At 36.6% G+C, this 14,543-nt stretch overlaps 1 protein-coding gene across 1 annotated transcript; it reads left to right on the forward strand.

The window, feature by feature from the left end:
- Nucleotides 1-10,157: 10,157 nt before the first annotated feature.
- On the forward strand, nucleotides 10,158-11,417 carry LOC116179184. The gene is made up of 5 exons (XM_031498899.1): nucleotides 10,158-10,271; nucleotides 10,321-10,500; nucleotides 10,554-10,718; nucleotides 10,765-10,962; nucleotides 11,008-11,417. Exons 1-5 carry the CDS (start codon nucleotides 10,200-10,202, stop codon nucleotides 11,281-11,283), a joined length of 891 nt encoding a protein of 296 aa, XP_031354759.1. The 5' UTR covers nucleotides 10,158-10,199; the 3' UTR covers nucleotides 11,284-11,417.
- Nucleotides 11,418-14,543: the final 3,126 nt, after the last annotated feature.

A 14,543-nucleotide genomic window follows, 5' to 3' on the forward strand; every position in this document is an offset into this window, starting at 1 on the left:
GGTTTTTCTACGAATTTGTAACGTAATTGTCTATTTTACGACAAAGGCGCAGCACGTGTACAGTCCGAAAGGGACGTTATGGAAGAATTAAATGTTCCTCACTTCAAAGTTAACTATCGTCAGAACAAGCAATTTCAAGATTCTACCCAAGTGTAATGAAACATCAACTTGATTACTTGTTTAAGTGGATCTGAAGGGTAGACATTGCTGCCGTTGCTCGCCAAGGGTCGCATCATAGCCTAAGGTGTCTATTATATGCCTAAGTACTCTTATATAACTTGTAATAGGACTCACTCGATGCATTTAGGAGAGGAAGCGTCCCATTATGTCAATCAAGGATAGCTATTACGGTACAGATTAGTTTCTAACACTAGCAAATACATTTTTCGAATACGCAATTTGTTATGGCTAATAAAATAATAATAAAGGTGGTCGTAGGAAGAAAGTAATGCTTTTACGAGCGCCCATTTCTTTACATTATGTTAGCATTATGGGGCGGTTAACGTTTTGGTTTTCATTACCAGAAGTTCAACGGTTTCTTAATTAGGGTGAAAACCTTCAAGTTTAACATTTTAAAGTAACTTTTAATTCGAGTGTTATACGCTATGCTGAGGATTCTCTGGATACAGGCGCAGTGACAGTTTAGCACAATACAAACGTGATAAATGAAAGAAGTGTCTCTGAAGCAGGTGTTAACGGATCTTGCATTTTTATATAACTAAAGCTATTCAAGCAAAGTAAAAAATTTTTAGGTTTATTAGCAATGATTATCACAACGATATTCACGACCGTTTTTCAAGAAAGGGTGGCTTTCAATTCACTATCACCTTACAGGGATTGGTATTTATCTGCAAACCCCCACGCTTTGTTACCAAGAGATGGAGTTGTAATCGGTCAGTACTACCTTTGTAACGGGAGTCCGTTAGTGAATTTGAAAAAACCGGATTTTTTTTTAATTTTAATTGGGGCGTGTAGGCCCGATTTAAATTCAAATTTAATAGTGGAGATGAATTTATGTAGGGTGTTATCTGTGCTTACAGGGAGCTAAGCCCAGAGGTTAAAAAATACAATACTTTTAAATATTTTAATTGTTTACGGATTATAATAACATTATAATACAATGCAGGCAACCATAATACCTAGATGCGTCCATGTTTTGGGTTTCGACGGTCGGTTGCTCAAGGTTCGGATGTTGTAGCTGGCGAACGAGTAAACTATCAGCGTATTTTGCTAATTTCTCCCTTGCTTTTCGGGCATACGGACTAATTGGCTGTAATTAAATCATTAGTTACGACAGTGAATATGTACACTCTGGAAAGGTGGGACTACAAGAGCGCTTTACATGGGGTAAAAACTAGCCTAGCATACACCTTTAAGTGTCTTGCGATAAGCTCAAACACCTCCGCGTTATCGCCTTTTTGAAATTCGCTAGGCAAGCAACTCGTGGGTGATCGCTTCAACTGTGAAGGAAACCCGTGGTGATTGATATGAAATAAGGTAATCGCATTTGTTATATATTTGTATGTTTAACCCATTATCGTGGCTTTTAGGGTAAAAAGAATAAAATTTTGATCATCTAAATAATAACACTAGCATAATGATTCAGTGTTGTAATTATAATGACTTAAACAAGCACACATTCGATCGTTACTGCTGTTTGGTGCTCGAAGGCTGCGATTAAAACCTTTAATCTTTGCAATAAAAATGAAAACAAATACAAATTATGCACAACCATTGTGCAGGTAAAGCGCATTTTTTTTAAACACCTACGACATTTCTTCCATAAATAAGAAAGTTGGCACTGCGCATGCGCAAAACGAAATTTTGAAACTGGCGTTAAATTTGGCTTTATTCCAAGTGGCTATGTATCAGTTTTATTTAAATGTCCAATGGTTATATTTCTTCCAAACGTCCCAATCGCCCTTTGTAGGTACTTTCCTTTGACAATTCACTCTTAAGATATAAGGAATTATAACCGATCACGACAAGGGGTCGAGGAGGAAGACTATGGCTAGTATAAATTAACCCCTTTCGTTGAGACCTTTCATTAGAGTACCATAAAGGATAAAACTAGTTCCCCCCCTTCCCCCTCCACCCCGTACTTTAATGAGCACCACTAAAGGCATGCGTATTCAAAATCTGAGACCAATTGGTTGTCGTGTGTAAAAGTTATGCACGTTTTACTTTCAAAAACATTATCTCAGGAAATAATTCGTGGGGGGGGGGGGGGGCTTTTAGACAGCGAAATTTGATGGGCGTCTGGCACACCTTCAAGGTATAGGCTACCTACAGCAAAAAATTCTAGGACTAGTTCAAAACGGTAGAAGTTTGGTCCGGACGGGACGGACAAACAATAGAATTTTTTTTAATTCTTAAAAAATGCGCAAAAAATAACTAAAATCAGTGCAAGTAGTGTACTTACCCCCCCCCCCCCCCATCCTGGTCCTACGTTAATTTCACACTACAAAAAGCCGGAAATAAAATCAATCCGGCAACGTTTAAAAATAGCCACCCCCAATTGTCACTCCCTCCAAAAACTAAACAGATCCCGCTATGACCTGAAGTGCGGTTGGGAAGAAACGTAAAATAAACCACTAAAACTATGAAAAATTTAAGTCGAAATAAATTACATTGAAAGAAAAAAAGAAAATAGGCTGGGAAAAAAGAACTTACCAAGACAAAAACTAGCCGACAAATTAGTATTAAATTGTGTAGCAAAATTAATTGTTGGTAATGATATGAATGCATAACATTAAAACAACAAAATAGGTGGCATGCGAGCTTCGGGAGTTGACATATAGTTTAAAAAGAAGTTTTGGGACCAATTGATCAAAATTCTGAGAAAGGGTGAAATACATATGATGTCACTCAATAAAATCCTTCTGTTAGGAGCAAGACGGAAAATTACATGGCCCTGTAACCACAAAATATGTAAAAATCAGTGAATCTCAACTCATCACAGATAGATTCTAAACCTAAGAGTTTTTATTGGCAGAATCTCGTCCCCGAAATAGATAACTCGCCCCTCGTTCGAGGGTTCGAGCGTACAGTTGATTGTCGAAATCAGCCTCGGCATTGAGTCTCGTAACTCATTCGGTTACATTTTTTGCCACCACCGTGACCTTCTCTTCAAGGCAAAAATATTAGTTTACAAACAACAAGAGTACACATACGCATATGAAATAATTCGATAATTTCCACATGTTTAAAAGACTGCTCAAAAATATAAATCCAAGTTGGGGCCATGTAATCGAAACATAAACAAAGACTGATCAAACATTACACGCCATTAAAAACAAGATGCCAAACGTAACCAACGTTCGTGCTCTCTAGATGGCCCACCCCCCTCCAAATTGCGTGGTTTTCAGCTCTCAAAAATGTGTGCATCGTCGTAAATTGTGTATACAGGGCGGAAGGGCGGATTCTCTCAACAGAATTACTAGAATATTGGATAGCTCCCGCATGATTAAAACGTTTTTGAAAATATTGGTGTTACCCTTTCATTGGGTAACTTACGGTGCAATCTAACAAATTAATTTTATTAATAATCTGAACAATGCGTATTTATCTAATAATGCATGGATCGATCTGGACAAAAGTTTTTAATATCAATGTCAACCCTGTTCTTGCACCTATACAATTGACTTTATTTAAATTTGGATTAGTCTTGAAGAGACAAAAATGACCACCATATTCCGAATATCTGCTCAATCAAGATCGCCCGGTTTGTTTTGAGGCAAGATCCAGTGTTACTGTTACATGTATATTATATATATTTTAATATTCGAGTGCCAAACAGCACTAATATACTACTAACTATAGTGGGTGTTTTTTTTTTAAAAACGAGTCATACAATGGGCTCAACTTCATACAATATTTTAGTATTTTTTTGTTTTTCGTGGAAACGAAAATCGTTTGAATCGTAATCTTTGAGCACAAAACAGCACTAACGTAGCACTAACTATAGTATGTGTTTATTTAAAAAAAAAACGAGTCTCAAATGGGGTCAACTTCACACAATATTTTAGTATTTTTTTTGTTTTTCTCGGAAACGAAAATCGTTGCAATCGTAATCTTTGAGCACAAAACAGCATTAACGTAGCACTCACTACAGTATCTGTTTTTTTAAAAACGAGTCATAAATGGGGTCAACTTCACAAAATATTTTAGTATTTTTTTGCTTTTCTCGGAAACGAAAATCGTTGGAATCGTAATCTTTGAGCACAAAACATCACTAACGTAGCACAAACTATAGTATGTGTGTTTTTTTTAAAACGAGTCTTAAATAGGGTAAACTTCACGCAATATTTTAGTATTTTTTGTTTTACTCGGAAACGAAAATCGTTAGAATTGTAATCTTTAAGTATCAGCACTAACGTAGCACTAATAATCACATGCGGTTTCACCTAATTAAAAATGTATGGGCGGGGGGTAATTTCACACTTGACTTTTTTAGGAACAGCGAAAGAATTTGAAGGACTATTTGTATGGCATTTAACAACAGTCAGCACTAACATAGCACTATCGCCGTGTGTGTTCTTTATTTCGATTAAGTAAAAGTTGATTGTGAAGTTGGCCCAGGAAGTGCTATGGAATACCATTTTATTGTCATATTGAAATGGTCTATTGAATAAATTTCAATATTGACAGCTACATCTAGGCAGCAAGAAATACTCGAATACTTTAATACTGCCTGGTTTTCGTGAAACATCAAAATACATTATTTTATTCCATTTTCGAACATTCGCAGTGAGAACGACGTTGCCTTCTAATTAAAAAAAATTCAGTGGACATAGAAATCGACACAAATGCGACCGACGAAGTTTTAATTGGGATTACTGCATTCGTCTTTCTGACAGTATTGGTTAATTAAAACAATTACCCGAAAATGATAATTGCAGGAGTCGAATAATAATTTCAGTTCAGTCATACACGAATTTATACACTTTTATGAGATGGTTTTTGATGTGTGTATCTGACAGATCTATGTGAATAAATAAATTTGTTTCCATGTAAAGTAACTGTAAGAGTGTAAGATAACCTACTCATAAGCTCTTCAAATTATCTGACGAGTTTTTCCCCGGTTTATTTACCTACAAGCCATCAACATTCCCATATAAAAGGGTAGTAAACCGGTAAGGGTTCTTATTGGTAATCTAAGAGGGTCGGATCAAAGGTATGTTCGGTTTACCTTAGCGGCCATGGGGCGAAACCAATAAATTAGGAGTTAACTATCATGTTTGCGTTGAAGGAACAAAATGATCTTTGCTTAAGCTTTGTCGAGCTTAATGGATAGCGATATATTTTTAACTGTACCTATTTTTCATTTGCAACTCGTAGCGAGAACGGGATTTATTGTATTAAATATAAGATTTCGGGATAAAATATTTAAATTTGCTCTCATACATTTCAGTCTTCTAGTGCCATCTATACAAAGGGAGCGAAAGCCGCTTTCTGTCTGCATTTATGTGGAGGGAAATCAATACCACTTAAATTAGTTCCCCGATAGATGTCATTGGCGTGTTGCTCACCACGAAAAAAGTATTTCTTTGTAAGACTTTACGCAGAGATCAACCTTTAACTAACGAACTACTCGCTAAGATGGAGCCACACACGGAAATCATCCTTCGCGAGTATGGTCGTTTATGAATGATCATTACTTCAAAATGGAATGGCAGGACGTTCTAAAGAAGTACCTAGTAAAATATTGATAATTTCAATTGCAGGCCAAAGATTAGATGTATTACATGTACACTTGTGAGAAATAATTGAAACTGTTGGCGTCTAGATCAGCGACGGCTCTCGTAACTTGCTTTTGATTATAAAATATTCATAGGTATGTAAAGGTACCTGGATAATTAGGACCGTTCTAGGACCATTGTAAATGACCAAGGGCGTACCAGAAAAGTACATGTTGAGCCTTCTCGAACGTAGTTCAAGCAAAGATAATAACAAGTTCAAGTTTAATATTATATAACATTCTATTGAAGTGCTGTAAAGATACGAAATGGGAAATTTTCTGGAACATGGAAAATTTGTCCGGGAGATATTCTCGCACTATTAGCACGTTGTGCTCGGTTGCACCATCATGTTGAAACCATCAGTATTCAGTTGCCAACTTTTGTGTGAGGTACGACGTTGTATTCGTAATAAAAAGTGCTAGTCAATAGAATACGTACTTTATGACGGACTATATAAAAATTAACGTTCATAATGATTTCTCCGAAACGAAACGTTGTATCATTGTATTTTATAAATACTGCCTCTGTTGTGGTAAAACTTCGTTATTAAGTGTTGCTCTATTCTCTCATAAGATTGCCATACTATTCGTTTATAAATACAATGGTTGTATTAAAAATCTCTCAACATTTCAACAATGTCTTGTAGGGCTCAAATAATGGCAATGAGAAAACGTTTATTCCATTTTTTTATTTTTTTTACGGAAGTTTGGCATTTTTTATTTTTAATATCAAATACATCTCATAACTAATTAAAAAAAGAATGAATATAACTTTAAGAATATTCTGAGAAAAAAAAATTTAAGCAATTACAATCGATCATAATTTTTTTTTTTATTTGTTCGAATAAGATCAGAAAAAAATGAAAAAAAATCGGCAGATTTCGGTTTTTCTGGCGTATCTTCGGAAGTAATCGGACATTCTATGGTTTCCGATATCTTGGACATAAATATTTGTAAGTTTCCTGGTTCTCGCTTGCTTTTAGTATTTTTTCTTAGTGCTTTCAGAAAAGGGCTTGTGTTGTTTTTCTTCACATATCTTCGTTTGTATTACCATTTTTATCAATGTCAGTTGCGTTCCGATTTTTTTATTTTTATTTTCTTCTGTTCCCTTAGGACATGGTTTGTCTGTGACAAAACACATTTACCCTTTATTGTTTTTTTTGTATGGGTCATACTGGACAACAAGGTATACAACATAACGTATATAACACAGCAATATAATCATGCCCTTGATTTAACTGATAAAGAGCGATAATGAAATGATGTGCATTGTCATACACGCTACCACTGTTACTGAAATTCTGCAGATCTTTAGGATTCTTCTGATTCCTTTAATTCAAGTGGTTTTTCAAATTCCACGGTTTGTTTGGATTTTTTTGTCGCTCTAGTATTTTCATTCCTTTGGATGCTTTTACCTCTTTCAATTATTCCCTTTCAGTTCTTCACAAGCGGCGATTTTTTTTGTTTCCAATTCATCAAAGCTGTCAGGACGATTTTTTAATTTTTGAACTTCCTCCTATTGTTCAGCTTATTAAAAATTTTTCCTTCCAGCAGATTCGTAAAGAATTTTGAAGACAATCACTATTTTCAGAGTCGGAAAACTGCTGATCTAGTGGTCAGCGTATCCACTACCTCTTGAATTAGGAAAAAACAGAGACCTTTGACTACTAGCATTTGTAAAAAATCTCACGAATTAGAATAACCCAAATAATTAAAAAAAATTCATTGAACCGAGTAAAGCTGGATTCACATGCATACGAAATCCGACGATACTGTAATCCGAAAGGCGTATGATTGGTCAACAATTTCAAATGTGCTTCACATTTGAAATTGTTGACCAATCAAGTAGGTCAAGATGAGCCCAATGGCATTCGCTTCCAAAGTTCCCAAAACTCAAAAACCCCGTCTATGCAGTGGCACATTTTACTGCCAAGGTCTTTAAAGGTCATCGTTATCGTAATTTCCTTTACTCTACTTGACTACTGTCAAGTTCATCAAAGTTTAATGACCTTATTTTTGTGATATCGTATTTCATTTTCAAGGTTAGTGGTCCCATTTTTTGTGGTGTCATTTTATTTGCAAGGTTATTAAGATCAATGACCTCCATTTCTTTGCGGTGTTATATTCATTTCATCACTTACAGGGTCCTTTCCTCTTGTGTCATATTTTAGTTTAAAGGTTATCAAAGTTTCACGACTTCCATTTTTTGCGGTGTCATATTTCACTCTCAAGGTTCAATCACTTTAATTTTTTGTGGTAGAGATCAACGACACTTTTATGGTGTCATGTTTTATTTTCCGGGTTATCATAGTTCAATGATCTCATTTTTTCGGTATCATTTCATTTTCAAGCTCATCAGAGGTCAGTGGCCCCTTTCGTTGTGGCGTCAAACTTTGTTTTCAAGGTCATTCAAGGTCAATTACCTAATTTTCCCCGTGTCGATTTAATTTCCAAGGTCAAGGCTACTTTCTAGGTCGTCCAAGATCAATGACCCCATTTTATCTTTAACTGCAGGCGAATTCCAAGACACATTATTATGATATAAAAAGCGTCTATGCGCATGTATTACTAAAGTCGGCGCCTTACTTTGAGAAATGAAAATCGACACGGGAAAAGAGGTCATTGACCTAGGATGACCTTAAAAATGGCATATGGCTTCTCAAAAAACTAAGAAAATTGAACTGTTATAACTTTCAAAATAAAACATGACACCATAAAAAGAGGTCATTGACCTCTGACGACAGTAAAAATCAAATAGAACACCACAAAAGATTGATGCTATTGAAAATGAAATTTGACACCATATAACTGGGATCATTGATCTCTGATGATCTTAAAAATGAAATATGACACCGCAAAAATGGAGGCGATTAATCTTCGATAAACTTGAAAATAGATGACATTACAGAAATGGGTTCGTTGACTTTTAATGACCTTGGGAGTACAATGTGATACTGTAAAAAAGTGGTTATTGAACTCCAATGACATTGAGCTTCATCTTGACCAAGGTTACTGCCATCTAGAACGCGACCTTTGAACTTCACCTTTACCTACTTTCCACAGTCACCATCAGGTGGGGAATGACCTTGCACGGTCCTGGTTCGGCCTGATATGACTACTTAATAGAAATGTGCAAAGAAGAAAATATAAAAGAACAGACAAAAATGAAACGGTTACTGAAGTAGTTGAAACAGATGAAGGCTGAGAAAATCTGAATGATAAAGAAAGTGAAAAAGATATCTATTCGAATATTGAAGACCAGTTTCATTTCTTCCATTGGTATAAAGTTTGCTTCTGTTTTCAATCTATCGGGGCAAATTGCTAGCTTTAATCTCACTAAGGACCGTTAAATGTATCTGGGAGCTCATTTCCAGAAAAACAAATAACCTGATGAAACATAATTGGGAATATGTTACTAGATCCATTTTACAATGTCGTTCAAAATACGTAGATGAAAATAACAGCTTGGTCAAAGCGCTCGAGTGACTTGCATTGGCAACATCCACGTGTATATTTTGATTAGTATTTTCAACATCTTCGACACTTTAATCGCACTCATCAACATTTTCGGCCTTCCTAAGCTTTTTTGGTCATGATTTCTCGACTCAATGCCTTTCAATTTCTCTCAGGACCTTCATATTTGCTATTTTTTCGATTTTCCTCACCTTCAGTCCCATTGTTGTTGGTTTTTTACCTCCCCGGCTCTCAGGCCGTCGGATCCTTTCCCAAGATTCTTCTGTTTTCTTCTTTTCGCAGATGTAATGATTGGTTATCCGTGCCTCCCTGATTTCCTCACTTTCCTGAGCTTCTTCGGCTTCTTGATCATTTTGTGCTTCTTCGGATTTCTCAGTTTTCCGATTCACCGAATTACCGATGGAGATCTTAGCACTTCAACTCCCGACGTTCTTTGCCATTTTTACATTTTCGACTTTATTGGCTTCTTCGATTTCTTCGACTACATCGATTTTCTCATTTTTGACCTCTTCACTTCTCTTCGACACATCAATCTTCTGGGTTCCGTCGGCTTTCCTAAATACTTTGGCATCTAAAACTCACCTCCCTCGGTCATAGCGGCTTTCTAATAAGGGAGATTGGGTCTCCTAGTCGGTTTTTCAGATTCCATCTGGTTTTCTCTTGCTAATGGTAAAATGCTTAAAACTTAAAACAAGGTTTTCAAACGAATCACCCTTGTGGAATGTATACAATCAAACCTCTTGATAACTGGCTTTCCAACAGTGCAGATGCTACCCGGATCTCTCCCTTGCGATTGTATTACCTATCCATATTTTGTAATTGTTATTGTAATTGTAATTGCCTAATGACCTGTGATAAACTTTAAAGTAGTGACTATCTCAAGGTTATCATTATCAAACATTTACATAATTGTTATTGTCAAAATCCGTCAACGATAGAAAGAGAGTCTGAAAACACAACCGAACCAACATCAGAGTCGTACGAGATGCAACTTCGAAGGGCGTTTGTACTTGTGATCGGCTTTTGCCTTTCTTCAGCATTGACAAAATCCACTACAGTAAATTGTTTCATCAGGAAATTTAATATTTAGTAATGACTATTTGCAGGAAGAGAGTGAAGCAACAGAAGCTATACTGAAGAAGGAAATCGACCGTTTTGAGGCCGTCAAGAAGAGCTTCGAAGATGCAAACATGTTCGTACAAGTTGTCTACACGCATCCATTTAATAAAGCAGATGGAGCACCCTTGAAACTCGATACCTTCGAAATTCGCACAACTTCTTTCGAAGTACATAGCCTAGACCTTTGCTAATATTTACCAAAACAATCTCCTATTTTCAGAATAATCCAGAAGGACCTCAGCTGGAAGAGAAGTTCGATGAAGACAAAGTTAAATCAGTCTTTGCTTTAGCCAAGAAGTTGAATTTGACAGCTGTGGGTAGTAGACAAATTTTCGATCTTGAAGGCGTTTTGCAGGAGAAAACGCTCCTGGCCGAGGATTTAAGGGTAAGAAACGTATTGTTCACTAAAAGTCCTCACTTGTTTGCTGCAGATTCAGTTCAAAGATGGCAGCACCCACATGGTATTTGAGGACCACAGCGATCCTGACGATGAACTTCACAGCGACGATATTCAAGACTATATCGGCTTCATGAAAAAATTCGAACTTCCGGTCGACGTAGAAATAACAGCCTTTCGCAGATCTGGGGTTCCGCTCCTCAACCATAAGGATAGCTACGCACCTGAAAAGGTTAGCTTCAACTTCAATGAACTCAAACTTATCGGGCGATTTTAGGTGAAAGTTTTGAGTAGCGATATGACCATTCCTATGCAGATGAAGGTTGCGGAGGCACTGAAGCGGAGTTACAGCATGAAGAGTGACCCGAACAAAAGAATTATGCTCCTGTGTAGGTACCTGGGGATTCAGTTTCCCGAATACTCATTCAATGCAGTTATTGGAACTAGCCGACACGGGGACAATTACGTCGCGAGTGATGTAAATATGAAAGCAAGCTTCGATGACAACATATACATGGTTTGGGGTACCGCTAAAGAAGGAGATTCGGATTAGTAACTTGGATTTACCAGAGTATATTTTTCACTAGTGCTTAGTTTCCGTATCCATGGTGTCAAACAAATACATCAGTGTATGAATTTATCAAACATTGTAAATCTTTTGGCGGCAATTCTAATCATGTCTTACGTGAACCATTGGTAATGAAGCGTCCTTTTAGCGCATTTCCACAAAAATAAAAAAAAAATGCGCTATTGTGGCCACTTTGTCCGTCCGTCCGTCCGTCCGTCCGTCCGCTAACTTTGCGACGCTACTAGTTTTTTATCTTAAGAGCTATTGTTCTACTTTTTTTCGCTATTTGGTTCGTTATGGTGTCGAGTCTTGTACCAAGGAAGGAATTTTTTCTGTACCGCTTACAAAAAAAGTTATTGTAAAAAAACAAAAAAACCGTTTTTTACATGTTCCATAATTTTACACTTTTGCCGTTTATTAACGATCCTAGAGATCGTTTATAATTTTGCATTGTTATCTGTCGCCTGCCGGTTGGTCTCTCCGTCTGTTCCTTTGTCTGTCTGTCCATCTATCTGTCCGTGTGAACCATAACTTTGTTTAGAAATGTTTGATCGCTTTTACATCTCCGTTAGTTATGAACTGAATTGCATGAAATTCAATATGGGCATAGATTTAGCCATATAATACGCAATGCCAAAAGTTGAATCGAATCGATTCAAAATTCACAGTGCCCCTTTCGCATCTCGACCATTTATAAACCGAATTGCAAACTTTTTTACTTATAAAAGTATTTGAATGAAATTTGATACATAGGCACTTGGAATAAAGGAAAATCAAACGCCATTTTCAAAATTTGGTTTTGCGCATGCGCAGTGCCAACTTTTTTATTTATGGAAGAATTTAAACGAAATTTGATACATAGGCACTTGGGATAAGGGAAAATCAAACGCCAATTTCAAAATTTGGTTTTGCGCATGCGCAGTGCCAACTTTTTTATTTATGGAAGAATTTAAACGAAATTTGATACATAGGCACTTCGAATAAAGGAAAATCAAACGCCAATTTCAAAATTTGGTTTTGCGCATGCGCAGTGCCAACTTTTTTATTTATGGAAGAATTTAAACGAAATTTGATACATAGGCACTTGGGATAAAGGAAAATCAAAAGCCAATTTCAAAATTTGGTTTTGCGCATGCGCAGTGCCAATTTTTTTATTTATGAAAGAATTTAAATGAAATGTGATACATAGGCACTTGGGATAAAGGAAAATCAAACGCCAATTTCAAAATTTGGTTTTGCGCATGCGCAGTGCCAACTTTTTTATTTATTGAAGAATTTAAACGAAATTTGATACATAAGCACTTCGAATAAAGGAAAATCAAACGCCAATTTCAAAATTTGGTTTTGCGCATGCGCAGTGCCAACTTTTTTATTTATGGAAGAATTTAAACGAAATTTTATACATAGGCACTTGGGATAAAGGAAAATCAAACGCCAATTTCAAAATTTGGTTTTGCGCATGCGCAGTGCCAACTTTTTTATTTATGGAAGAATTTAAACGAAATTTGATACCTAGGCACTTGGGATAAAGGAAAATCAAACGCCAATTTCAAAATTTGGTTTTGCGCATGCGCAGTGCCAACTTTTTTATTTATGGAAGAATTTAAACGAAATTTGATACATAGGCATTTGGGATAAAGGAAAATCAAACGCCAATTTCAAAATTTGGTTTTGCGCATGCGCAGTGCCAACTTTTTTATTTATGGAAGAATTTAAATGAAATGTGATACATAGGCACTTCGAATAAAGGAAAATCTAGCGCCAGTTTCAAAATTTTATTTTGCGCATGCGCCGTGCCAACTTTTTTATCTATGGAACTATTTAAGTGAAATTTGATACTTAGGCGCTTGGAACAAAAGAAAATCTTAGTTTATTAGTTAGTTATAGTAAATTAGTTTTAAAATTTAGGTTTGCGCATGCGCAGTTCCAACTTTCTTATTTAGAAAAGCATTGAAATTAAATTCTTCTCATAAACTGAAATTGAAGTAGCACGTCAACAATGGATTGCCCATGTGCAACGCTATCTTTCATATTTGTGGCCGGATTTTGACGATTTTAACAGAAGTTGCATCTTACAAATGGGAAATGAATGCAAGTGGAAATGCGCTTTATGTAAATCGTTTACGATTACTTTTTAACTTGTTTTTCTTCGTGCAGCCATAATAAAAGTTGAATGACACATTTGACATTTTTGTAACCTGCAATGTATTTTACAACACACGTGCAGACAGACTGGCATAAGATTAGTAGAGATGAGCGGTTTTAAATGGATGTTTGTCTACAGAAAATATACCGCGGATGGCCCGAGTTCACCTCACGAGATTATGTTCAGTTGGGTGACGTACTGTGAGATAATATAAATTTGAAGGGGATCATCTTTTTCGAAATGGATTGACGGATGCAAACTACTGGTCGGAAAATCTTGTTTAATACTCATACATAAATCATAAATCTAACCCAGTAACTCAGCTTACGCCTTAGTTTCGAAGATATGTTTTAAGATATTGGCATATTTCCTATGTTTTGACATGCTACTAGTAGTTCCGGTGAACTTCGTACCGCCTTTGGGAAATCTCGTTTTTTCCCGCACCATGTTTCCGTTTTTCGCCGTTCCCGTAGAACTTCGAAGTTCTTTCGGAGAAATCTTCGACCTATGTTTTGCTAGAAATGCCATGGTGATCAGGATGTGACTTCTCAGCTGCAAACATTAAATCCTATTTTTTTCTGTACCCGTTCCGTGGGAATTTCGGAAACTGTTTTATTAACTCAAAAAGTTTTGCGAGCAGACATCCTACCCGAGGTCCAACCATTCCCCAAAGTTTTATCGCAGTCGGATGAAGGGGTTAGACAAGCCTAAGAGGCAGACAGACAAACATTCGTTTTTATTTATATAGATAATAGCAGACCCGACGAACATTGCCTATCCCGGCGCACCTCATGTATATGAGTACATTGACATTGCCTAACATTTCCATATAATGCCCTTTGTGAGTACCCTCTTCCGACAATCCGTTCTTGACGTATAAGGGAATATACCCGATCACGATAAGAGGTCGAGGAGGAGGGCCATGGTTGGTAGAAATAAATTCCTTTCGTTGAGACCTTTCATTAGAGTACCGTGAAGGATAAAATTAGTTCCATTCCCCTCCCCCGCCCCCTCGCCCTCACCCCGTACTTTGATAAGAGGACAGAAGGAAGGGCAGTAGTTGGTAGAAAACGGTTCATTTGGTAGATACCTTTAATTA

Source organism: Photinus pyralis, unplaced genomic scaffold, assembly GCF_008802855.1.
Source record: "Photinus pyralis isolate 1611_PpyrPB1 unplaced genomic scaffold, Ppyr1.3 Ppyr1.4_LG8, whole genome shotgun sequence".
Taxonomy (NCBI): Eukaryota; Metazoa; Arthropoda; class Insecta; order Coleoptera; family Lampyridae; genus Photinus; species Photinus pyralis.